The 27931-nt window shown below is 44.7% G+C and overlaps 1 protein-coding gene across 3 annotated transcripts in view; it reads left to right on the top strand.

Annotated features, from left to right (window-relative positions):
* The window catches only part of MEST (mesoderm specific transcript), a 336409-nt gene that overhangs the window by 136791 nt on the left and 171687 nt on the right, over positions 1 to 27931 (top strand). For all 3 annotated transcript variants that reach the window (XM_078677513.1, XM_078677520.1, XM_078677518.1), the window contains 3 exons: positions 5546 to 5623; positions 7135 to 7271; positions 12121 to 12179. In XM_078677513.1, the coding sequence (XP_078533639.1) occupies positions 5546 to 5623; positions 7135 to 7271; positions 12121 to 12179 (274 nt within the window). The remainder of the gene's footprint in view (positions 1 to 5545; positions 5624 to 7134; positions 7272 to 12120; positions 12180 to 27931) is intronic.

The raw sequence follows: 27931 nt of genomic DNA, 5'->3' as shown, positions 1-27931 counted from the left end.
CTAAATTGCTCTTTGCAATAAAGGAGCATAAACCCAGGGAGGAAATCCAATCCTGGAGAAGGGCCTACAGGAAACTCCTGGTGAATGCCAGGGCCGAGTGGGACCAACAATACTGGGAAGAACTAGCAAGATCACTTACCATCAGAGACTCCTGTAAATTCTGGCGAATAGTGGCCAATGGAACAGAGGATTTATCCTCTGCTATCGAACCGAATATAGCTCCCAGTACATGGCAGAACCACTTCCAGTCATTGTACTCAATAGAGGAGGGGGCACTCACCAGATCACCCAACAGGATAGTGCCAGATTCCAAAGGGGAACCTTTCACAGAAAAAGAGGTGAGGGTAGCTATAGCTGGGTTAACAGGGAAAGCCCCAGGCCTTGACGGGGTACCTGGCGATCTATTCAAGCAAGAACCTGGGATATGGGCCCCTTACCTTATGCTCATATTCAATGCTGTCTTGGGGGGATGGAGGTCCCCGATACTTGGCTGGGGGCAGAGGTGGTCCCTATCTTCAAGAAGGGATCCCCTCTGCTCCCATCCAATTATCGTCCGATCAGTCTAATTGACGTATCCCAAAAGCTCTTTGGGAGACTGATCTTAGATAGGCTACAGAACTGGATTGAAGAGATGGAGATTTTGACTCCTTACCAGGCGGGATTTAGGCAAGGGGTGTCCACAACCGATCAAATTTTCAGGTTGAACCTGTTATATTGGAAAACAGCACTAATCGAGGGCGGCACCTTGTACACAGTTTTTGTGGACTTACGTGCCGCCTTCGATTTGGTTCCAAGAGCGAAACTATGGCAGGTTATGGAGGAGATGAATGTCCCGGGAGACATTTTGGCAATCCTCATGAGACTACACCACAACAACTACGCGCGGGTTAGGTGCGGTAGAGGTGGTAAATTAACAGGAAGGTTCCCCGTTTGCAGAGGGGTAAGGCAGGGTTGCATGCTCGCACCGACCCTGTTCTGCCTCTTTGTGAACGGGGTTATCGCTCATTTGGATAGGATCCCCAACATTGATGCTCCAAAAATGACTGGCAGCAGGGTGCCTGCAATTATGTTTGCAGACGACACCCTGCTGCTGTCTAAATCCCCGATGGGCATACAACGAGTCTTGAACGGTTTTCTGGAGTTCTGCACTGATAGGGGACTCGAAATCAACCCGCAGAAAACCAAATTCATGATTCTCAATCCCAAACCCCTTAACCGCCCACCACCCACCCTAGGTACAGTCCAATTGGAACTGGTCCATACCATCGAATACCTGGGGATTACGCTCAATGAAAATTTAACGTGGTTACCCCATCAGTTAAAAGCTAACATTAAACTGGCACAGTTGGCGGGTGGCATAATGAGATTAGCGAATAAATCACCCTACCGGCCACTCACCCCCGTCATTCAAATCTACAAGGCACAGGCTCGGGGAGGTGTCACTTATGGGGGCGAACTGTGGGGCCATATTCCATCCCCACAACTACTCACTACTGAGAACAAGTTCCTGAGGCAGATGACCGCTCTTGAGGTACTGGGTTTTTAAGAACCGGTACAGAACCGGTAACCCAGCGGTGCCAGGGGATCAACACCCAGAGACCTCGGGTTCTCCTGAGTCAGACCTACAGAAACTTCAGAGTCTTCTAGGTGAAGTCAAAGATTAGTTTATTGGCTGCAACCAAGGTGACAGGGTCCTCGAAGTACAATTCGAGTATATTCAGGAGACTGCACACTTTCACGAAGTTAGGCTTCTCTTCTTATACACAATATTCAGCCTTGGGCAAAACATTCCTTGGATTCGTGGTATTTCATTTATGGTTACTGATTACAAAAGAAAAGCAGAGTCATGATGACATGTACATATTTCACGTCGTGCTGCCCATAACAAATCATCCGGCAAGGCCCAACATTTCATCAGATATCGCTGGACCCCTAATAAAAACGGTCACCTCCCCATCATAAAGCAAGTGAAGAAAAGGAGTGGAGAAAGATGTGAGCGAGATATGGCAGGTGTGCGCGCTGAAATGGTTTTATGGCTGGTTGGGCCTAGATGCTATCTTGCTCGGCCACTGGGAGGGAACTGACCTAACGAGTTCGGCCTGGGGCAATGGTTCTAACTTGTACTGGGGTCAGGAAGAAGTCGATTAAGGAGTATGTGTCCTTGTGGAATCAAATTCAGCTGGATTAAGGCCTATGTAAAGGGCAACATGCAGCTAAGGGTTTAGAAGGTAAATGACGATTTCGAGGTGAAATCGTCACTCGAATATGCCGAAAATACATGTACTTGATGTACTCGTCATTCTCGGTCTTTTGATACCAAAATCGTCCTATTTCGACGAAGTTTTTATTCTCGGGTCCAGAACTATTATGAATCTAGATTTTTCAGAACCACACTCTTCCACTGAGCACTCCAATTCTCCCTCTAAGGTTGGATCTGGGCCTCCGGCCTATAACTGAGGAGCTGGGGTTCAAACCGCTTGCATTCTGGAGACGCCTATGGAGCAGCCCAGATCTCAGTACTTATAGAGCAGAGCTACAGGAATTCTTAATGTTGCCGAATGCCACCAGAATACCGTGGCTAAAATACATTAAGAGAACTTTTGAGGTAATTGGATTCCCTGAACTCTGGTCTGATCCTGCAAACACAAGTACTAGGACCTCCAGAAAAGTACTATCGAGAGCATATTATGATCATATGCTGCTACAATCCGTCAATGGCATCCGAGATGGATCCCTAACCGATCAGTTCATAAAAATTAAAGACTCCTATCAACTGGAAAGTGTCCTAGATGCTATAACCCCGGCAATAACCAGGAAATTATTACTTCAATGGAGATATGGGACCCTCCCCTTGGCATCCTTCACAGCAACATGGTCCTCCCACCCTTCTATAGAAAACTGTCCCGCTTGTGCCCATGTAAAAGAGAACGATGCACATGTGATCTTCTTTTGTCCAGCCTATAAGAGGAGCAGGAAGTACTGGCTCGTTCCTTTACTTAAAAACATGGGATTCAGAACTTTTTTGCCTGCCTATAGAGTTCTAAAGACTGATTTGGCCCCAATTCTGGTTTTTGCACTATCCAAATTTTTAACTTCAATGTGGTATGCCCGCAAACGCTATATTAAGAGACTTGGTGACTCAGTATAGACTTGATTTTTAGCACACCTCAATTATATTAATTAACTACGATCACTATTCTTATTTAATGCGTTCTTAATTTGTAAATGAATTGTTTTATGATGTTATGTATATCTTTTATGATCATGTGATCGAAATAAAGATTTTTCGAACTCGATTCACCAGTCTGTAAATATGGACGTGCATATGGAGGGAGTGTGAGGATGGTGATTGTACCGACTTTAAGTAATGAAGATTACCGGTAAGTAACTGGGGCCTCATCCTCCTCTCTCATCCCATTGCTTACTACAGGATAACATGACCAAGCAGTCACTCATAAGGCACTGCCCATCCACCTACACAAGCATTAACAAAAGCAATCTTTGGCCTTTGCATAGTTAAAAGTGGTCATAGACGTCCTTAAGGCACACAATGTAGGAGCAGCACTGGCGGCAGCAGTGCAAGACACACACGCACACAAGATAGCGATTGCTAACATTGTATCATAGTACTCGTCATCACAGGATGTTCACCTGAGGCAGGGAATCATGCCTGTTCCCCAGGTCCAAAGTCGGCATCTCCAGCCTCTAGGCGCATCTCCTTGCCACCTTGCCATGTATTTAAAAGTAGAATAAAAATACTCTGTAATTAAACAAAACATACATGCAGCTGTGTGAGCAGCGGCCCGTCCATAAAGTCAAAGGGGCCTTGACCCCACAACTTTTGGCCATAAAGAGTGTTTGTCAGGCTGAATACAGGTCGGCCTGACCCACACTCTTTAGTGTCAAGTCAGGCAACCAGGAGCTACACATGCGCTGAATGTGCTGCCTCCTGGCTGGCTGAGCTGAACTTTGCTGGGCTGAGAATGCCACAACTTCCGTGCGCGTTACACCCTCAGCTCAACAAAGCACCTCTAGGCCATCTTCCTGATGACGAGGGGGACCGTCACTGATCGCACTGATTGCCTTGGACCTGGGCACCTCAGTTTGAAGCCCTGAAGTGCCCTGGGCTGAGTGTCAATCACGGACTCCTCTTCACAGAGTGTTGTGGGGGTCAGCAACTTTCACTGACCCCATCCTACTCTGTGACAAGGTAGGGACTTGCGCCTGCCCTCATCATCTGGCCTAAGATCAGTCAGTGAGGGGAGGCACCAGTTCCAATCCTCCTGGCACCCCCAAAGCTTCCCTCCCCTGAGAACTGCAGCAGGTAAGTGCAGTGTTTTAACTGGCTGATTGGGTGTGTGTGTGTGTGTGTGTGTGTGTGTATACACGTACGTAAGTACACGCGCACGGACTTGCACGCGCTGGGCTGCCTTTGAATGCATAGGTCTAAGTGAGTTTGCTAGTATGTGTGTGTAGGTCCCCCTCCCAAGCTGTACTTGCTGACGGCCACAAATGCACATTAGGATCAGACAAGATAGATGAGCACAGCAGTCCTTTATCTGTGTCTGTTAGATAAACCACGTTTCCCTACCTCTATGTTCCCCCTGGAATGCAGTCTTACTGCCTGTCCAGTGACTAGTACTGACCCAAACTATATTAGCAATGTGCCCCATAATCCTTCAGACACAAGGAGGACCCCCCCCCAAAAAAGGGGGGGGGGGTCGGGGGGGGGGGGGGGTGTCCGCAGTTGGCGTTCACTGGCCACCGGAAGCAGTACTTGGTCCAAGCTCCACTGCAGGGCGAAGACTTGAAGGCCAGGAGGAAGACGGAGGTGAGAACCAATAGGAAGCAAGAAAAGGAGATGACTGGGAGCCAGCCAATGGTACTTAAAAGTAAGTAATGGGTGGGCTCAAAGCCCCTTTTAAGATTTTTATTTTGTAAATACAAGAGATTTTGCAGGCACGGTGCAGGCAAAACCTAATAAGCCCCCCTTTTTATTTTGTTAAATAAGAGATTTCGCAAGCGTTGTGCAAGCGAAACCTAAGAAGCCCTGTTAGGAATTTTTTTCTGTCTAAATACAAGTGATTTCACAAGCACAGCGCAAGCGCCGTGCAAGCAAAACCAGAAAAAAGCACTTAAGACTTAGTATTGAAATTTGAGTAATTTTTTTTTTGTTTTGTTGTAAATCACATTTATTTAGATGTGAAAACTTGGTATTTCATTAGAACATTGTTTAACTTTTATAAGCGAGTAGAGTCTGTTAAAAAGTGTGTGTTTGATCGTTAGGTTACCAGTTTAAATGCCAGGAGGTCTTTCTTATCAAACTCAGTAAATTAAATTATCTTTAAATTGTTGAATAGTATATTCATTATCACTGAATTGATGAATAGTACTTATACCGTGTCATTTAAAACACAGTGAAATGGCAAACGTGTCAAGTAGTGTGAATTATATCAAACACTTTTACTAATATAATTATTTTTACTAATATAAGTATTATAAAGTAAACAGGTTTTAATTAAAATCTATATCTCTTGCTTTTCAGATTTGGGAGGGGCTGACACAGAGATTTCACAGAGTGATAGCCCTAGATTTCCTGGGCTTTGGATTCAGCGATAAACCGGTAAATAGTTTGGAGCTACTGTAATTTAAAGCAGTAGTGCTCACTGCATCATTTTGGAAGTACATTTGTGTTTTGCTCTCCATTCCTATGTGTGGTCAGTACTATGACAAATTGGAATGACATGCACTGGATGTGTATTTCTGAAGTCACCATAGGTTGGTGCAGCGTTTGTAGAAAATATGCCTTCAAATCTTTTTGTGCAGTAGAAGTTCCAAACTCTGACATAAACGATATTAATTGAATTGTTTCTATTATTTTACTTGCTCAGTTTCATAGGAGTATAATGTGAAACTCCATTTGTCAGAGAGGTCAGGAGCTGAAGCCTTTCCTTGGCTTGTATTGGTGTTCAGAGCAAATGCTCTTCCAATATCTATTATATCCAATATCTAAACATATCTAATATGGCGGTGCACTTTGCTTAATTGCTTTCACCTGAGATTTTTTAGTGAGTGGGGTACCATTGTTTTTACTGGAGGGATAAACTGCTGCCTTTAATTGGTTTAGTTGTGTTGCAAAATCCATCTCTATTTTTCATTTACTTCACTGAGATGTATTCTCAGAATGACTTATGGGTGTTTCTCTGTGCATGTTTAACTCTTTTCTCATTATAGTGGGTTTGAAAGGTCTGCTTGGCATATTGACTTATGCAATGCAGGAGACATTTTATGTAGTGTCTTTCTGGGGGGTATTAGAGGTAATTAAAATGGAATTGCCACTAAATGGGGGAGTTCTCGGAAACTGAACAGTTCAAGTGATTGGAGATACTCACGGAACAACATCTTCGAGTGATATTGTAAATGCAAACGTAATTAATATACTAGTGAAAAGTATGGCGTTGGTTGTTCTAGATAAAAATCAAAAATTCATTGCTTAGCAAAATCAAGAAGTTATACTATTTTACCTAGGGAATTTCACATCTTAGGTTGAGGGTCGGACAGTGGTGGGATGCATCTGTAATATACATTTTACATATACTATGCATTTTATTGAGGCCTCTCCTTTGCCACTTATATTAAGCAAACATTGCTTGATACTGCTGTTCTTACACCATGAAGCCTTCGCCGGGAAGCTGGTGATTGAGCGTTTGGATTCTTAAGATGTTGCAGCGTGATTCGCTGATCTCCTTAAATTTATCAAAAAGATGTTTGTTTTTATTTTTTATCTGACACGACATACGTAATAAAGTATATTAAGCTATTGTTGCAATTTTTATAAATGATTCACTTGTGTTGGTAAAAGTTTAAAGGGCATGTAGGCTACATAAGCTTTTTTATATTGTGTTGGTGGTAGTAGTAAAAATGTTTTTATAACTGTGCAACGGGTATAACCAAGCAATAAAAACACTCAAGCCTTGCTGATTTTATGATCATGCCCTCAAAGAGAAATTGTAATTTAATTAATTCTGAACTTAATTGGTTGCTAGCTAGCAGCATGAGTTATTTAAAAAATATTTTGTTTGAGGGACTAGGCTTTTTTATTATTCTTTTTTTACATACACTTTTGCTTTTCAGAGGCTCCATCGCTATTCGATTTTTGAACAGGCAAGCATTGTGGAAGCACTGCTGAGGCACTTGGGCCTTCAGAACCAGAAAGTCAATCTTCTGTCCCATGACTACGGAGATACGGTTGCCCAGGAGCTTCTGTACAGGTTGTTACTGGAATCGAGAAGATTCCTGCAGGTCACGCCTCAGTACTATATCTTCCCTAAGGCTATTGTACACTCCTTCTCTAGTGTGCTAAGAATGGATAAAATATGGACAGTAACTTCTTTTGTTACAATGATATTGTGTAGCAGTAACATAAAGCATGCAGGACAGTAGGGTGAATATAGATGTCTTAATGTGGGGGTGAGATGGGGGGTGAATGTTAATTATCTGACTGGCCATCTGTTGTGGTGAGCATTAACATACGTTTGGCAATTGACTGCAGAGCAATGACGGTAAATTCAACTAGAGGGTGTATGCATGCATTCTGCTGACGTCTTCTGGGATATCAACTCTTGGTTCAACATTTATGTTTGGGCTGTATAAATACTTAACCCAAATGGACTATACATCGAAATAGCACTGTAATACCAGTCCAGTTAAACAGTACTTTCTAGACCAATTTTGTTGACCTATTTCTCTTACAAGATCAAGCTGTTTTGCTGGACTTTGACTCTGGCCCATTACTCAGGGGTGGGCAATTAATAGCCATTACTGGCTCCAGCAGAGAGAAGTATTGCGTAAATAAATATAGAAGTGATTCATGCCTAGTGTTCCGTTGCATACATCAAGGAGTTGACAGCACTGCCATAATTGCTGAGCTACACAGTCATTTACAGGCCTGCATTATTGCCTTCAAAAGAAATAGGAAATTGGAGAACCCAGAAGGGTTGCCTGATGCCTATAGTCTGACCCTGTGCCTGCCTTAGCTATAGCTTTTTCGTAGTCCTTCACTTTAGGTGTCATCCATTTTTCGCCTCTCATTCGACTGTTGCATGTGTGGTGCTCTCTGGTGATACCTGCATTTCAGTTTTTCAGTAGGATTCATTTATAGGTTTGCATACAGTGCACACCCTCCCATCTAGTGCTGGGATAAAAATGTGTTATCTTTTGCATTTTGCACTTTGACAGTGTGTGTGTGTGTTATGAGACACCTGTATGATGGTGGCCCATGCCTCACCATGCTCCACTCCTCAGAATAATTATTTTCTTTGTTGCATGTAAAAACAATTGGGATGGAAGGCGCACTGGGAGAGAAACGTTTTTAACCGGGAAACACAGTAGACTTAGTGGCATGTTTAGCAGCGCTTTTACAGAGTCTACATCATTTAAAGTCGTATGTTTTAGTATGTTTGAAATTTTGGATACATTGGAGACTTACTAAATAGATTGATGTGTATGGAACAAACCTTTGCCCTGGTTGCATCAGTTGGTTTCTATGAACTGGAAAACATCAAGTTGTAAAAGATAGTTTGTCATCAATGGGATTTCTTTCATAATCACAAACAGTAGAACATCTCACTGAATGAGCACTAACAATTTGAAAATATGTTGCTCCTCTTTTTGAAACTATTTTTGTAAAGAAAACTTTCACTGAAGGCAACATTTTTGGCCCTTTACTTTAAACACAGTCAATCAGACGACACTGGTCCCTATCAAAGTCCACTTAACTGAAAACACAACTTCAAAGTTTCACTTTAAACAAGAAAAGTCAAGGCAGAGATTGAGGCTTTAACGTGTGAAATGTTACATTGCTACATTTAAGATTTCCAGAAGGTGCACAGGATGAACAACAGAGTCAGCTAGGCTTCTATAAGAACTCAAACCAACCTTTGCTCCTGCTTCAGGGGGAGGAGGCATAAATGTGTATTAATGTAAAATACCCTCTAATTCCAACGATCAGGGAGCTCATAGGGCTTCCTTTTGCACCAGAGGGGACACTGATGCTTTGAACAACCCTGATCAGGGCTACAGCACTGTAGATGACAGCCGGGGTGGAAACATGGGAGCCCAGACTGAGGTAGGCATCAGATAAACCATGCGCGGATGTGTAGAAGTCAAGCAAAGATGAAAACCCTGATGGGGCAAAATGTCTATTCCTTCTTAAATCAAACGAAAAGTGACAACTGGATCTGAGCTCCTTAGCCAAATATTTATAACATTTCTTAGAAAGAAAAGTGAAAGAGGCAGTTGTCCCTTTTACAGGATACTAGAATAGTGTTCTTTGTTTACTGATTTGAAAAAAAAATGTAAGGTAAAAGCTAGAAACATCATTTTGTATAAATTCTGAAAATGTAATAACATTGCAATTGTGGGTGTTTCGGTGGTCCAGCCTAGTGGCTGAAAATTATTCTACAGGTTTGAATCTAGTGAGGATGCCTTTGCTAGAGAACTGGTGCTACAAGTAAGAACCTTTTCCTTACATGTCAAAAAGGTTTTGCACCTTCAGTATATATAAATTGACAGACTGGAGATCTGGAGATAAGTGTGTCTACTGGGCTTGATCACCCACTGACGTGGTAACCAATGTAATGTGCGTAAGATAGATTGAGGAAAATTGATAACTATCTTTTGTTGGTGATGGAAAGGATGATTTCTAGAAGTGTTGAATGTCTTGCAACTTTAAGTATGATCAGTGATATGATAGTGAGAGGTGAATGAGGATGTGGCAGGTTGCATCAAGGTCTCCCCTCTGAAGAGTGCAGTCTGTCTGGTTGGTCCAGAGGTGTTCTAGCAGGTGTCTGGTATAAGAATGGCAGAGGGAACATGATTTAAGATAGAAACTGCAGGATTGGGGCATGGACCCTGTAGAGCAAACACAAGGACCCTTTTATTGAATCATATCACTTCAATTAACAATACCGTGCCCAGTGCTAAATAGACCTTGGCAAACTGCCTACTTTTCTCTATCTACTACTGTTGTATGTTGATTGGGTTGACTTCGCAAAATATGGCTGTCTAGTGATAAAGTAGTGAAGATGTTTGCATCCATTTATGAAGCCTATATTGACCTGGCATATCTTCGGTGTGCTGAGAGTTGTTTTACTTTACATTTTAAGAATATCTAAACTAATGTATTGTTTATGAATTAAGTTTCAGCCATGTAGAATAAGCTGCCAGTTTAGGAAACTACTGCTTTATTGGATTGTTTTGTAAATACACATTTCCAGTCATGGCTGTTCATTGATGGGAAGAAACTGTGAATATTCACACAGTTGCACATGTTTCCAGATCCTTTTTACAGAAGAGCTGAGACAATACTGCTAGAAAAATGAGCACATCTGGAAGAAGACATTAACCTAGTTGTGAATATAATAAGAAGATCTTAATCTAACTAACTGAATAATACTCCAACTCAAAATTCAATTTCACAGGGAGACAAATTTCCTGAAATAGTGGCCTTCCACCTTTGGATACTGCTGCAGTTTATTTCTATGTCCTAAACCACAGTTTCATATTTGACCAAGAGCTCTCATCTTCCTCTCAGATTGATGGCATGCCTCGAATTTATTTTTTAATCATCTTTGTCTACCAAGAAAGGATCTCTTTTCTACTGAAGCACATCACTAAACTGTCTTTTGTTTAGCGATAGGATCAAGGCTAGAATACATCAATGCCTTTTATGTAGGATGGTCTTTGTTTACAGCTAATCCAAAATGTTGCTGTTTGCCTTTTACTTGGAATTCCCTGCCACACTTTAGTCTGCAGCCATCTGACCTGCTTCATTGACTGTCTGGGTAACTCGCCCTTGCAAGGGACAGTCACTTGTGTCCAGAAGCAGAAGTTAATAACAGAGCTGGGACCTTTTGGAAATACATAAGTATTTTGCCTCCTCTCAACATATCTCGAGCCCTATGCCCAACTTCTAACCCAACCTTCTCTAATACTACTTTTCACTTTGACAAGGTGACCTCCAATAATTTGCTTGAAGATGGCTCTGAAAGTAATGAGATGACTTTTGTAGGATTCAATTGAAGAGGACTTTTGCATCTTTAGGCACTGCTATTATTCACAATAGGGAAATCAATGTTGTAATGGTGACCGAAAAGAGAGGGGGAAGGGAGGAGTACTTTGATATTAATAAGTGTCAGTTCTTTTAAATGTTGTGGGAAACCTGGGAGGACAATTAAAACTGCTTACAGGTGATGCCCCATTTTTCTTTAATCAAGGGTACCTTTGGCAGGTTAAAAACAAAGACGATGTACTACATTCAAAGTAACGTTTGCTTGTTAATATCAAAGTGCTTCCTCTTTAAGTGGGATTGAGCCCACCATGTGAATGTGGCCACACCGGGTGTGGACCCGATGATGAAGCATGGCTAAGGCCCGTAAAGGCAAGGAATGCATTCACTGGCCCTATGGGTTGGAAATGGGTATAGAGCAGTCCAGTTTTTGTAGTGGTAGGTATCCTTGTCCCTAAAATGGATAGCATAGACTGTGTAGAGGTGGGCCTGGTTGGGGACATTGCTGGAGTTTTCCCTAAGCTCAAAGGGTCAATTCGAGGACTCGTTCTGTGTCTCTTTAAATAATGAATGAGACAACATGACTTCCAGACTACCATCTACTCCTGATTGGACTTGGGTTTTTCAGAGCTTAGGAGATTTGGTTTGACTTGCAGGTAGTTGTCCACCCTAAGTGTTGCACTCTGCACCTAATATGTCTGCTCTGGTTCCCGCAGATTGCCGAAATAGTCAGGGTCCAGTTCGCAAAGACGCTCCGCAGTCGTGGCAGAGGCTCCTCAGTGAAAAAATGCAATGTGGAGATCCCACCACGACTGCAGAGCCTCCTCCACGATTGCAGAGCCTCCGCCATGACTGCGGATGCTCTTTGTGAATCGGGCCTTCAGTGTTTGAATTCAACATATATTCTTCTAATGAAGAATTAACAATACACATAACTTTTATGATTAATTTAGATTCAGGCTGGGGGAAAGTAATTGTGTAAAGACTCAAATATATTATTTCTGCTTTTCTAGTGTCACTTCAATTTGTTAACACATTTATTATTTGTTTAGGTTTGAGTACAATAGGACAGGACATCTTGTTATCAACAGTCTCTGTTTATCTAATGGAGGTAACCATTTTTATAGTAACCATATTTAAACATTTTATATATTGTTGGTGAAAAATCTTATTGTGAGATAATCTTTTGTCTCTAAACTGTAAAAGTGGATATGTGATTAAAGGAAATGCACTAATTGCTTCATTGGGATTCTTTAGTCATGGCATGAATTCATACTATGGTTCTTTTTTTGGTAAAAAAACTCACTTGCTCAACATTGTTCACTTGCTTGAATACTTCAAAATCTTTGTTTAACCCTTGCAAGCATGTGGTAGACATCAAGTAATGCCGACTAGACACACTTGCTTAGCCTCGTGAAAATAACCTACACAAGATAAGTCCTGAGAGTTGGGAATGGGGAAAAAGCTGTTGTCTTCACTTTAAAAAGTGGAAGGACAGTTGATATAATATCCAAAGAGATTCCTGATGAGCTTAAGGACTACTATACATTAGAAAATTTAGAAAGGCCTCTCTGTAGATCAGCCTCTTTGTCCTGTGTCCTCATGCTTACGTTTGTAGTCGCTTTGGTGATTATTTACATATGCATTAACTGCCTTATATATTAAACAGTTTCTACAGGCAAGGTATTAAACGGTTCAATATACAGTACTGCGTTTGTTTTTGAGACATGATCATAGACCAACTAACACCTGTTGTAGAATGAGGTAAAGCCTCCTTTACCTGCTTGTGCTCAAGTGCTTTGAAAGGAGACCAACCACTCCAACCTATGGAATTCTTTGGGGAAATGAGATGGGAGATTTCAGTTAGAGAGACCTCACCTTTTCCTAAGATGCTAATGCTCTGTGGTGATAAGAAGTAACCCACGGGAAGTAAGGAGCATGCTTATTACAGCTGTGGTATAAGCAGATGTCCTGGAGTAGAGCTGTGTCCATAGAGCACCTCCAAACCAATCTGTGTCTTCACAGTTTGTATCAATTTCATATCAAATGAAATCCACGCCTCTTTCCACCTGATAGACTGGATTCTTTCCTTGCTCAGCATTCAAAGCAGAGACCTGGCAGGCTAGATTTCTCAATTAAAAGAGAGGTGGGATGAGATTACGTTTCGACCCTATAATCTGACACAGGATGTTTACCACCTAATGTTGCTTTGTGAGAAAGTGTCTTTGACAAAGAGTTTTGGAATGGCACAGCCTCTTCTATTCATCTAGATACCTACAGCTCTAAATTGATATCTAGATAGATAGAAGGGGCTCACATAGAAACACAAGGTAGTAAACACCCTGTGTGAAGAGGTGTGGAATGCATATATAAATATGTGTGTAAGAGTTGCAGTAGCCACCAGGTATAGCAATTCCTCTGATTATTTTCTCGCTAATAACCTTGGCGCCATGTGACGATGCTCTCTGAAACTTTCCAGGCTTTGTCTACATAGGCTGATGATGGAAAGTTTCGGGGTGATTCGTTAAGGGGTCTGAAAGAAAAAAACGGCGGTCCAGCAGTTCGTTTCCATAGACTTTGTACTCACATGTAGAGGCCTAATGGCCTGTTGGAGTTTCGTAAAATTGACAGGATTACAGATTATGGTGTGCAAATGATCGTTTTTGGTAGTAAAGGTATTTTTAAAGTTATGAGGCATTTTAACGTAGTGATATCTGTCGCTGCTGTAGTTTTGCTAAATTTTGCAGTATTTCCCAAAAGTACTCAAAATGTAGCGATGGCAAGTCATTATGTGATTGACTGATGACTGCCTTTACAATAAGTTAAATGCAGCCATGTTGTTTTAAGTAAATTTTGTGCTGTGCTGTGGGTTAGGGTCTTTTATAAAGGTATGGATTAGGTTTTATAATTCCAGTACCTACTACCACTTTATTAAAGTGGTACTAGGTAGGAACTCATATTTAATTTTACTATATATTTGAAAAAATATGTACGGAGTACTGTGGTACTTCCAAGGACATATCGCAGTACTTTAAAATAATAATAAATATATAGAAAGATTAAAAAAGCACTGTACTACAATATATAACTAAGCATTTTTAGATTTAGAACTTAAAAACTGTTTAAAGTATTTATATCTATTACCAAAAAGTGCCATTTACATCGCATAATCTATATTTTTGCCACATTACATCTAAATCTCTTCACCCACTTTCCTACTACATCTGTTTAAACTAACCCACTCCACTCTGCTATTCCACTCTACTCCACTCCACTCTGCGACCACTCCACTCTGCGACCACTCCACTCTGCGACCACTCCACTCTGCGACCACTCCACTCTGCGACCACTCCACTCTGCGACCACTCCACTCTGCGACCACTCCACTCTGCGACCACTCCACTCTGGGACCACTCCACTCTGCGACCACTCCACTCTGCGACCACTCCACTCTGCGACCACTCCACTCTGCGACCACTCCACTCTGCGACCACTCCACTCTGCGACCACTCCACTCTGCGACCACTCCACTCTTCGACCACTCCACGACCACTCCACTCTATACTAATCCACTGTGTGCCACTCAACTCTACACTAATCCACTGTGTGCCACTCAACTCTACATCACTCTTCTCCACTCCGCTGTACACTATTACACTCTCCAGTCCATCCACTCCACTGTACACCTCTCCACTCTACACCACTCCACTGTATACCACTCCAGTCTACGGCACCTTACTCTAACTCTATGCCACTAAACTCTACCCCACTCCACTCTGATATTTCACTCTGTGCCAGTATACTCTACGGCACTCCAGTCTATACCCCGCCACTGTATGCCACTCCACTCTATGCTATTCCACTGTACATCCCTCTGTTCTATGCCACTTGACTGTATGCCACTACGCTCTGCGCTACTCCATTGTGCTGTACCACTGTATGTGTCTCTACTCTACGCCACTCTATTTCACTCTACACCTTTCCATTGTACGCCATTGTACTGTACGCTATTCCACTGTACACCCCTACACTGTACCTCACTCCATGCCAATCCACTCAAAACCACTCTTTGCCACTGTATGCCACTTCATTCTATGCCACTCCACCTCACTCTATTCCACTTTGCGCCACTCCACCCTACACTATTCCACTGTATGCCACTCCATTGTACCATACTCTACTCCACTACACAACAGTCACCTCCACTTTACTGTATGACACTCTACTTAACGGCACTCCACACACCGACAGTGGACTGTACGATTGAACATTAAAAAAAAGGAATCCATTAAAATAAAATGGGGGATTTAACAAAGGTTAAACCTTTGTTACAGTTCGGGAAACATTATTTATTCTTCTATACAATCCAAACTTAAACTTCACAAATATTAGAAGTTTTAAAGCTATAGTTCACAAGATTGCCGACTGGTAGCAGCTCCTCACGCTGGGATCCCCATGCTGGGAATATCCCGTTTTAGCGCCAGCTTTCGACCGGATTCTGATGCCACACGTGTAACGGGATTACTTCAACATTAGGAAATAGTTTCATTCGTGGATTTGGCACTTACCTGGTTCGTGCGACTGAGGGGGTGCCACCTGGGGACATCGAGCTGCTGGATCCGGCCCCTGCAAATCGGCGTTCGTTCGTTGTGACCCTCCTGCGCCAGCCGCTCTGCAGAGAGTCTCCCCTGGAGGCCCCTGGTTCGGGACTCCATGCTCTCCGCGGTCAGAGGCCTCTTGCTCTCGGTTCCTTCACCGCTGCGGGCTCGGGAGTGCGGCGGAGTAGAGGGCAGGGACTCGCCTGTTCTCTGACGTCCGCTCCATTCCCTGGACTTCCCCAACACCGTGGAGTCTGCTCCTGACCCGACGCCTGGATCGGAGTTTGCTCCCGACCCGACTCTGGGCCCAGATCCTCTCTCGCGCTCGGCCTGATGCCTGGGTTGCCTGGGTTCTCCTCGCCACTGCAGACGGGGCCCGGATGAGGCCACGGGATCGCCTGGACTGCTTGGAGGCAGCTACCTGCCCCAGTTCCCCGGCTGCTCACTTCCACCGTCGGAGCCATCGGGAGCTCTGCAGCGAATCGGGCTTGCTTTCTCGCCACTATCCTGGGTGAGTGTCGGGGACACGGAGGTTTTGGATCGTTCCTCGCAGGGTTTTGGCCATCATGACTGTGGACTTGATACAGAGCCTACTCGACGACGCGAAGGAGACGGGATAGCGGCGCTCTCTCTTCATTGCTCCGCCCCCAAGAAAAGTCTCTCTATTTATCGGTGTTCATTTTTGGTGTTCTGCCACGGAGCCTGTTCGCAAGCCTGGCAACATTTTTGCCTGCTACCTTTTTCATCAACCCATGGGACGACAGAGCTCTCCTCATGAAGGAACTGCTTGTCTTTATTTTTATTTTTATTATTGTTTGCTCTCCTGCTGCCTCTCCTATTTTTGCTTGTCCCCTCTTCTCACTTTTTGTCGATCATCCCCAGGAGAAACATGACTACTTTTGCATCCCAAAATGGCTGTGGTCATAAACCATCCCCAGTAGAAACAGGACTTCTTTTCTTTTGTATCTGTAAATGGCTATGGTCATAAACCTCATCTAACAATTCACCTCCCCCATCCACTGACCGTCATGTAGCCCTGGTAAAAATATTGCCTTACTGGGATCATCCAAACAGTTATAGGACTGGATTCCCCCACTCCACTGAAACTGAAACAGGAGTACGAAACTGAAACAGGACTACTTGCCCCCTCTCACAATCCCTAACCTATACATCATAATGGAAACAGGACTTATCTCCTCATCCCATGAAAGATAGAGAAAGTGAGATAGGACAACTCCTCCTCGCACATGTCATGGAAACAGACAAAGAACTATATAGCCACTCTCTTTCTTCCCTAAGGTGTCTGCCATCTTAGACTAGTCTTAGACTAGTCCCACCTCAGACATCCCAATCACATTCTCTTCAGCTGCTATTTCCCCTCCTACACTCATCAGATCAGCACCTCGTTCTACTGTACTACACACTCACCTCACCCACAATTCTCACCATGGAACTCACAGGCACCGACACCTACAAAATCATTTACCCCCCCAGCTCACAAAAAAATCTGCCAAAAGTTTCAAACACAACTTTCTGAAATCCCACCCAGAAACCCCTTTTGAAGATCCTTATATTTCATTTCAAAATGGAGTCACGACCACCGACATCATCTTCTACACTAAACGTAGAGCTCAATGGAGGAAAGCCTTCCTAACCTTACTCACGGTTTCCGCCACGAGGAAGACCACACATGGTCTTCTGATGTCTATTGCACCATCACAACTCTTCCAAGCGACAGCAACCATCACTATCTACAATAACGGTACTATTCTCACTCAGTCCACGGATCGTAGCCTTCACCTATTCGATAACATATTTCCCATTATTAAGGAGCAGGTATCCAATCCACTTACTCCTTCCCAACCTACCCCTACTCCTAACACCCAAAACATTTCATCACCTGCTCAGTACCCCACCCTCCCACCCCCAACCCTCTTGACTTCTTGATGCCCAGAGCCGCACGTCTCCCTCAACCCTTCTACCCCACCGTACAACACACATCTCCTCTCTCCACCTCAGCCTTACTTACTTCCTACCCACATTAACGTAACCCCCTCCTCCTTCCACATCACCACCCCCTCACACCTAGTCCCCCCTCCTCCATCACCACTCCGCCTCCTCCCACATCTAGCCACCAATCCTCCATCACCACCCCGCCTCCTCTCACATCTAGCCCCCTCCTCCTCACATCACCGCCCCCCCTCCATCATCACCCCGCCTCCTCTCACATCTAGCCCCCCTCCTTTATCACCACCCCCCTCTTACATCTAGTCCCCCCTTCTCCTTCCACATCACCACCCCCCTCTCACATCTAGTCCCCCCTCCTCCTCTCACATCACCACTCCGCCTCCTCTCTCATGTAGTCCCTCCTCCTCCATCACCACCCTTCCTCCTCTCACATCTAGCCTCCCTCACCACTCCCCCTCCTCTCACACCTAGTCCCCCTCCTACTCTCACATCACCACCCCGCCTCCTCTCACACCTAGCCCCCCTCCATTACCACCCCGCCTTCCCTCACATCTAGCCCCCCTCCCCTCCTATACCTCCTTCCCCCCTACCCTGGCACTCCCCCCTCACCCTATCATTGTAGTCACCCACGTACCCACTACTGAAACTCCTACCTCACCTCCTCTTCCTCCACCACCCACCCTAACTTCCTCTACACCCACGCCTAACACATACCCAACACTCTACCCACTTCCTCCCCATACTCCCCCCATGCCTTTATCAGTTCTCACACCGAGCCAAATCTCCTCAACTTATACCATGCTCTACCACCCCCACCACTACCGTTCCTAACTCCACTCTGGACAAGATTATGTCCACCCGTCTCCAAATTAAAGACAAGCTACAAACTTTCAAAGAACTGTTTTCAAATCAACCTAGACACCCCTCTCTATCTAGTACCCTCTTATCCCGCAAGCCCTGCACCCTTCCTACATGCTCACACAAACACAACCCTCCTCACTGGACCTCAATTCCTGCCCATAATTCTTCCACCCGCCCTATCCAAGGCATCAATCCACTGACACGGTACGACATACGTGCCCTCTGACACTCCTATGATACGGCTCCCATGACCCACACAGCCACCACACACCTTCCCATCCCTACTATCCATTCCAACCCTCACAGGCCCCCTACACAAAATAATAGAGGTACCATCTCTAATAATCTTTAAAAAGTCACTGTCACTCTGGACCCCTCCACCTCCCTCATCACCCCGCGGCTCAAATGCACACTACTTAATTGTAGATCTGCCCCTAGACACGCATCTGGCATAGCCAACCTCATTCTCGCACTTGGCCTAGACCTTACCATACTCACCGAAACCTGGTTAACAGAATCCTCCTCCCCCTCATTGACATTCTAGTTCCCCCTAACTATCAAATCATCAGATTAGACAGGACCGGCAAGACAGGAGCTGGAATAGCATGTATTCACTGGAGTAACCTCTCAGTAACTAGAGCCGTCTCCCCTATATTCTCCTCTTGTGAACACATCTGCTGCGACGTCAACAGTGAGGGTAATCCAGTATGCTCTCTACATATTATTTACCACCCACCAGGAGACAACCACACCTTCACTGAAAACCTCATGGACATGATCACAACAAACTTGGGTCGACAAAACACACAAATTTTCCTTGGTGATTTCAACCTTCATTGGAATGATCACAACGATTCGGTGGTCAATAGTCTCAAAAACTTCCTCAACACCCTAGACCTCACCAAAATCTGCAACAGCCCCACTCACGACAAAGGTTCTATCCTGGACCTCATCATTTCCAAAGGTGACACCACCCAACTAGACTCAATCCAACCCTGTGACTGGTCTGACTACCACATTATCACATTCTTCATCAATGAATATGTGAAACTTTGCCCGGCCCAATCCAACAAACCCAAGGCCTGGAAAAGAGACCTGAAGAAACTCAATCCCAACTCGTCACCCTCTCCCAGCTACAACCTTCTCCTACCCCCCACCGGCAACAACGATGTTCAGGCTCTCCCCGACCACTACCTCAAGTCAATGACCACGATAGTCAACGAAGTTGCCCCCCTTCAGTTAAAGAGTCTCCTCCAAAAACTCAAAACCATGGTACGACGGTCTGCTTATCGAAGATAGACTAGCTATGAGACTAGCTGAACGCAATTCGAGATCTGCCCCGTCGGCTATGCACCTCAAAACACTAAAGAAAAAGAGAAACGCTTACTTTAGAAAAATCAAACGATCGAAAGCTGACTTCTTTAGCCGTCAACTAGACCAAGCAAAAAAACAACCAAAAAAACTATTTGAGATAATCAAACTCAATCCAACGAACCACAACGATTATATAACACAACCTGCACTCTACCATCCTGTGAAAAATTCTCTACCTTCTTCAAACTAAAAACAGATAACATCAAGAATGATCTCCTCTTTGATCTAAGCCTATACTCTAGCCCCCTCAGCAAAACATCCATTAAACTAAAAAACAATGCTACATGGTCATCCTTTGATACTTACACGGAATAATCTGTAGGCAAGATACTTAGTACCCTGAAGCCCTACAATCATCTCTCGGACCCTCTACCTGCAAACGCTGTAAAGGACTTTATCCCATGGCTTCTCCCTCTCTGGACCAAAATCATTAACAGTTCTCTTCAACAAGGATGCATCCCGGACTCCCTCAAAGTGGGACAAGCATCGCCCATACTAAAGAAATCCACAGCTGACCCTACTGACCTTAATAACTATCGCCCTATCTCTAATATCCCTACCTTAGCCAAATTGTTAGAAAAATGTGTTCACCTCCAACTGACAAAACACATTGAGCATTTTGACCTCCTCAACCGACACCAATCAGGCTTCCGTGCAGGCCACAGCACAGAATCAGCCATGACACACATAATTGATGACGCGCTTCAAATTCTTGATCAAAATGGTACCTGCCTCCTCATTCTACTCGACCTTTCATCAGCTTTCGACACGGTCAAACCCGACAACTTACTCGAACTGTTGAATATCAGAATGGGTCTTTCAGGGACCGTACTCAAATGGTTCATTCACCTCCTTCCTTCATAACCAGACTCAGAAATTCAAAATTAACAGCAATATGTCCACACCCATTCCAGTAACACTAGGTGTCCCGCAAGGATCCTTCTTATCCCCAACTCTGTTCAATCTAGTCATGGAGCCACTCGCCGCACTGCTTCAAGCCTCTAATGTGCAATTTCACATGTATGCGGACGATACCCAACTCCACCTTATACTACAATCCCCTGAAGACATCAAACTTCTCAACTCAACACTTAAAGACACACAGACATGGCTGGCAGAGAACCATCTCAAACTTAATGCTCTAAAAACAGAATTCCTCCTAATAGCACCCCCCTCCAAAATCCCCATCGCTCAGGGTTGGATTAAACACCTCAATGCACTCAATGTTCAACCGATCATTGTAGACTCAGCAAAATCTTTAGGTATAACCCTCGACTGCAATCTCAATATGCAACAGCATATCAGCAATGCAACGAAGGGAGCTAATTTCCAAATCAATTCCTTGAGGAAGCTAATACTCACTGCGTCTGGAGGGGGCCAGGAGTCACCACTTCATTCGATCTCGCTTTTGGCTCCTCCGCCGCTACCTCTCGGCGTCCCAGGTAGCCGGGGTCCCAGCATCTGGGGGCAGGATACCTCCACCTGGCGCAGATCTTTCTTCACTTTGTATACTAGTGCTGTGATGGCGTTGTCACACAGGCCACATTATCTCGCTCCCGCATTTGACCCAGCTCATGCCCATCTAGCTCAAGCCCGTTTTCCGCAGATATCCACGTCAGCCAGACACGGCCATGCAACCCAGGCGCTCGTCCTGCACACAGCTTCCAGGGCAATCAGTCCGGGCCGCGCAGCACTTGCCTGTAATAATATTGGGTGGTCGCATTCAGTGTTCAGCTTTCTCCCGTTGCTCACGCTGTTTTCAGTAGGCTGGTGTTTAACACAGTGATCAGGAGTTCGCACCCTCACTAGTCTCTCGCTCCTAAGGCTATGCTTCGATCACAGTGAGCGCCGCCATCTTGTCTTGCGGGCCGCAATCCCAGTCTATCCCGGAACAAGTGAAAATGAAAATCATAAGATTGGTCATTTTGGAACAGGTTGCCAGAGCGGATGTTATAACGTCCTTGAACTGGCTGTATCGAGCTGTGGTGCCCCTCAGCTACGCAGGCTTTACTTCCAGCACATATCTCGTTTAGATTTTATTATCGAGGCGCAACTGCACAATTAACTTTTTGTTTCATTTTGTTTGAGTAACATCCGTGTTCTTGTGGACTACGTTTCGAAAAGCTCCTAGCTTTTGTGCATCGTGGCCTTAAACAAGGATATAACGCAGAGAGATGGACACATAATAAGAGCAAAACAAGCACGGTACCTGCGTGTTTACTGTGGCCAAAGCCGAATGTGAATAACAAGCCCCGTCCTTTTCAGACTGGGGGGCATGTTTTTTGTTGAGTGACTGAAGACGTCATGGATAGAAAGGACAGCAAAAAACATGCCCCTCGATCAGAAATGGACGGGGCTTAAAGTGAGGGGCAAAGCTCTTCTCCAATGGCTGGCCGCCGTTTAGGAAGCCAGCCAATGGAGAAGAGCTAGCTCGTTTACCCTCCATACTAGAAAACATAAAATCTCGGCAGCGAGACTGCGCAAGCGCAGCCTACGCAGGCTGAGACCTAAAAAGGAAGTCAAATCGATCCTCTTGGCTAAATTCACTTGAACATAAACTGTGGAAATACTGTTGACTGTTTATCTCTCCCTTGTATTACATTGTCTGAACCGACCACCCATTCACATTTTGTTACCTTGCACTGTTCTCCATTTGCACAAATTGCCTTGTTAAGTATTATTTTTGTCCTCATTTCATATTTATGTAAAGCGCTCTGATATCTGTAAGTATCTTGTTGACGCTGTATAAAACTTTGAAAATAAATAAATAATAAAATAGTTATACCGTACATTTATAATTTACGCAACACCTTTAAATTACTATAACATTATGTTCGAGGCATATGAGCTGCAGGTTGTACATTTAGCAATAGATCGCCACCTGGTGTTGGGCTCGGATGATTGCAGGTTGTTGTTGTCTTCTTGGAAAAAGTCTTTGTAGTCACGAGATAGGTGACTCCTCCCTTGGACAATACTGCGCATGGTCATCGACTCCATCCTCAGATTGTTTTTTTCCGCCACTGGGTTCGGATGAAAGTTTTCCGCTCCGGCTAGAAAATACTTTTTCGGCATTTTCGAAGCGTAAAACTTTAGACAAACAACTTTCGACATCAACGACACTTTTCGACATCACCAGCTACATCCCGGTGCATCGACGCGGGCCGTTGGGCCCATCGGCGCCGTACGGCCTACGCCTCATGGACAGAACTCCATTCAAGAGATGCCCGGTATGTCGAGCAAAGTTCCCTCATAGCGACCATCACGAGGTTTGCAACCTCTGTCTCTGGCCAGAACACGACGAGTCGACCTGCACAGCCTGTGCCTCCTTCCGTTCGAAAAATACCATTCGGGATCGGAGGGCCCGTCGACACGAGATGAGGAGATCAGCGCCAGCACCGGAGGCCATCTTTGAGGAGGAGATCGTCGAACAGGACGTCTCCGAGGACGAGAACCCACTCGAAGATATCTCCGCGGACGAGGCTCCACTCATCGTCGAGGAAGACTCGCCTGATCTCCAGATCATATCGGGAGCAGAGGACTCGGACGGCTCAATTCCATCTCGACAACCCGTGAGTACCTCTGCCCCTGCACCACATACACTGCCCAAACCAAAGGCAACAGTCCGCACTCCACCCATGGTGCCCAGTCCGGCTCGGCTCCTAGGAAAAAGACTACGCCTTCCGGTGCCTCGGCACCGAAAAAACAACATATGCCAATTCCACCTCCTCCATTGGCACCGAAACATCCTTCCACACCGAAGGACTCTTCGGCACCGAAGCTAACACACCCTTCGGTGCCCAGAGACTCTTTGGCACCCAAACCTAAACAGGCATTGGTGCCGAAACCAAAAACAGTAACGGAACCGAAAGCTTAGACTCCGAAACCATCCGGCTCCAAAAACAAAGACGGGAAGATAAACTCCGGCGCAACAGGACCAACAAAACCTGCCTCCACGCCGAAATCTTCGATAATGGTACCAAAGACCACAAGGCCCTGATACACACAAGCCTAAAGAACCTTCGGCACCTAAGAAATTGCCACAGGATTCAATAACTCCTCCTAAGGCAAAAAACGCTAAAGAACCACTATCGACACCGAAGAAATCGGCGCCGAAGAGGACTATACAAGAGGAAGAACTATTTAGACTAGATCCAAAGCAAAAAAAAGGTCTATATCAATCCAAAAACTGGACATGTGGAAGCAATTCCACACAAGAAAAGACCAGCAGACACACCACTTCCAACTGTGGTACCTGCCAAAAAGGATTGTGCAACATCTCCAATGCACCCTTTCTCTCCTTCACCTTCTTCCTCTCCTATCACTCCATATATTGAGCCTATAACTTCTCCTGCTCAATCTCCGGCATCATCAAACCACACTGACGAAGAGTATGATTTAGGTGGGGGGGATGATGTACCAGATACACATACATATCCCTTAGATGAGGATGAAGATGTCAACCCAGATTGTACCAAGGAGGATGATGCATATAATTTCCAACCAAATAATGCATCAGACATACCTGATCCTCAGTATTACCCAACAAAACCTTCCCCTCCAGAGGATAGTATTGGGTTCAATCATCTACTAAACAGAGCTGCACTTTACCACGGAGTTCCAATGCACTCTGATGCCATTGAGGAGGATTTCCTATTAGACACTTTTGAGCAATCACAGAGATCTACTCAAATACTACCTATGATCAAGGGGGTCATTAAACATGCCCCAGATATTTTTAAAGGCCCAGTAAGGTGTAAGGTACTAAACCCAAGAATAGAGAAAAAGTATAGGCCAGCACCATCAGATCCTATCTACATTAAGGGACACCTACCATTGGACTCTTTAGTAGTGTCAAATGCACGTAAAAGAGCCGATTCCCAGACTTCTGGGGACACACCCCCCCGACAAAGAATCAAAAATCATTGATGCGTCAGGGAAAAGGATTGCTGCACAAGCAACAAACATATGGCGCATAGCAAACACACAAGCCTTACTCTCACGCTACAATAGGGCTCACTACGACCATCTAGAAAAGTTAATGGACCATCTGCCAGATCAATACAAAGATCACGCAGCAGAGCTCTTACAGGAAGGCAAACTAATATCAAATGCCTCCATTAAATGCGCACTAGATGTAGCTGACACAGCATCTAGGGCAGTTAACACCAGTGTTATCCTCAGGCGTCATGCATGGCTACGCATTTCCGGTTTCAAACCAGAGGTGCAAACTACCATCCTCAACCAGCCCTTCAATCGGAACCAATTGTTCGGGCCAGAGGTAGATAATACGCTAGAAAAGATGAAAAGGGACACAGACACTGCTAAGTCTATGGGTGCATTACAATCTACCCAGACGAGAGGTTCTTTTCGTCGCTCCTCTTATAGAGGAGGCTCCAAGCAGACCGGTGCAGATAACACGTCATCTTTTAAAACACATACACAAACCCCTCTAATAAAGGTTACTATAGAGGAGGGTACAGAGGCAACAACAATAAGGGAAGAGGTAGAGGTAACAACAACAACCGCTCCTCTTCCACTCCCAAACAGTGACTTCCCTCTGCCTCCCCTACAACATTCCACACCAGCAGGGGGCAGAGTATCACAGTTCCTACCTGTCCCAGATTCCATCACAACAGACAGGTGGGTAAGACAAATTATCCAACATGGCTACTGCCTAGAACTCACAGCAAACCCCCAAAACATACCACCCAGGCAGCATCCAATGTCCACAAAACACATAACACTGCATCAACAGGAAGTTCTAGCACTTCTACAAAAAGATACTATTCAAGAGCTCCCCTTAAAGGAACAGGAGTCTACTCCCTGTATTTCCTAATACCCAAAAAGGACGGGACATTAAGACCGATACTCGACCTCAGGCCCCTAAGCCACTACATTCAATCAGATCATTTTCACATGATCACTTTACAACAAGTACTCCCATTACTACAACAGGGAGACTTTCTGACAACACTAGACCTAAAGGACGCCTATTTTCATATTCCTATACATCCTGCGCACAGGAAGTATCTAAGATTTGTCATACAAGGACAACACTATCAGTTCAAAGTCCTTCCATTCGGGGTCACAACAGTACCACAAGTGTTTACAAAGTGCTTAGCAGTAGTAGCAGCACATCTCAGGAGACAACAGATACATGTCTTCCCTTACCTCGACGACTGGCTCATAAAAGCAAGATCGTTCAACCAGTGTGTACAACACACAAGACAAACGATTCAAACATTACACGACTTGGGGTTTACGATAAACTACACCAAGTCGCACCTAGAGCCTTCGCACGTTCACCAATATCTAGGAGCTACCATAGACACATCATTAGCTCTATCCTATCCCAGTCAAGCCAGGATTCAAAGCATTCAGAGCTTGGTCTCCCTTTTTCAATGCCAACACTCTCTTCAGGCCAGATTGTTCATGAAACTAATAGGCATGGTGGCATCTTGCATCTTCATAGTTTCTCATGCAAGACTACAAATGCGCCCACTACAAGAATGTCTAGCACAACAGTGGAATCAGGCTCACGGTCAGCTTACAGACCTGGTGTTGGTAGACAGCCGTACATATCGCTCTCTGCAATGGTGGAACACCAAAAACTTGACAAAGGGACGGCCGTTCCTCGAACCTGTTCCACAAATAGTGCTCACAACAGATGCATCCCTCACAGGACGGGGAGCCCATCTCCTGCACTATACCACGCAAGGCCAATGGAACAGCCAACAAAAACTGCTCCACATCAATCATTTGGAACTGCTAGCGATTTACCTAGCACTCAAAACTTTTCAACTCCAAGTACAAAACAAAGCTGTTCTAATCCGGACGGACAATATGACAGCTATGTATTACATACAAAAACCAAAAACAGGGGGGGGACACTCTCTGCAACTGTCCCAGCTTGCACAGAACATTTGGAGATGGGCCATCCCTCAAAACATACACCTGACTGTAGAACACCTTCCAGGAATTCACAATCAGATAGCAGATCTGTTGAGTCGTCAATCACAACAGATTCGCGAATAGGAATTGCACCCACAAGTCCTACAACCATTATTCCAAATGTGGAGGCACCCACACATAGATCTGTTTGCCACCCACGAAAACACAAAATGCCCAACCTTCGTCGCCAGGTTCGCACACCCGCGGTCGGAGGGGAATGCAATATGGATGAATTGGTCAGGCAGATTTGCGTACGCTTTTCCGCCTCTCCCACTCATTCCACTAGTAGTACGCAAGCTCAGACAACAGTCCCTCAAACTAATACTAGTGGCCCCCACATGGGCACGCCAGCTGTGGTTCACCACACTACTAGATCTCTCACTGGTTCCACATCAGAAATGATGGCTCACGCCATCCCTGTTAACACAGAACCATGGAGAAATAAGGCACCCAGAACCAAGCCAGCTGAATTTGGCAATCTGGCTCCTGAGGTCTTAGAGTTTGGCTACTTAAATTTTCCACCAGAATGTATGAACATAATTAACCCCTTCCATGCTCATGACGAGCTCAGCTCGTTATGCAGTACACTGCTCGTGTGCTCATGACGAGCTGAGCTCGTCATGAAAAATGGAAATATGAAAAGTTCAGCACCAGGGGAGAATAGCTTTAGCATTGAAGGTGTTAAAGAAGCTAGAAGATCCACCACTAGAGCATGTTATGCTGCTAAGTGGAAAAGATTTGCAATATACTGTAACAACAATGATATTGATCCATTGGATGTTTCCATCCAGAATATTTTTTGTTACCTCCTACACCTACAAAGGTCCAACTTGGCTTACTCTTCCATACGACTGCATCTAGCAGCAATTGCAGCCTATTTACAAAATAGACAGCACCTATCTCTCTTTAGAGTACCTGCGATAAAAGAATTTATGGAAGGATTAAAACGAATAATCCCACCTAGGTTACCACCTGCACCAGTATGGAACCTGAACATTGTCCTTACAAGACTCATGGGACCCCTTTTGAGCCTTTACACAAGTGTGAATTTCAATTCCTAACATGGAAAACTGCATTCCTTGTTGCCATCACCTCTCTCAGAAGAGTTAGT

This window comes from Lissotriton helveticus, chromosome 1_1 (genome assembly GCF_964261635.1).
Source record: "Lissotriton helveticus chromosome 1_1, aLisHel1.1, whole genome shotgun sequence".
Classification (NCBI taxonomy): Eukaryota; Metazoa; Chordata; class Amphibia; order Caudata; family Salamandridae; genus Lissotriton; species Lissotriton helveticus.
The sequence above is the reverse complement of the archived record's forward strand: the minus strand, read 5'-3'. Positions and strand labels throughout refer to the sequence as shown.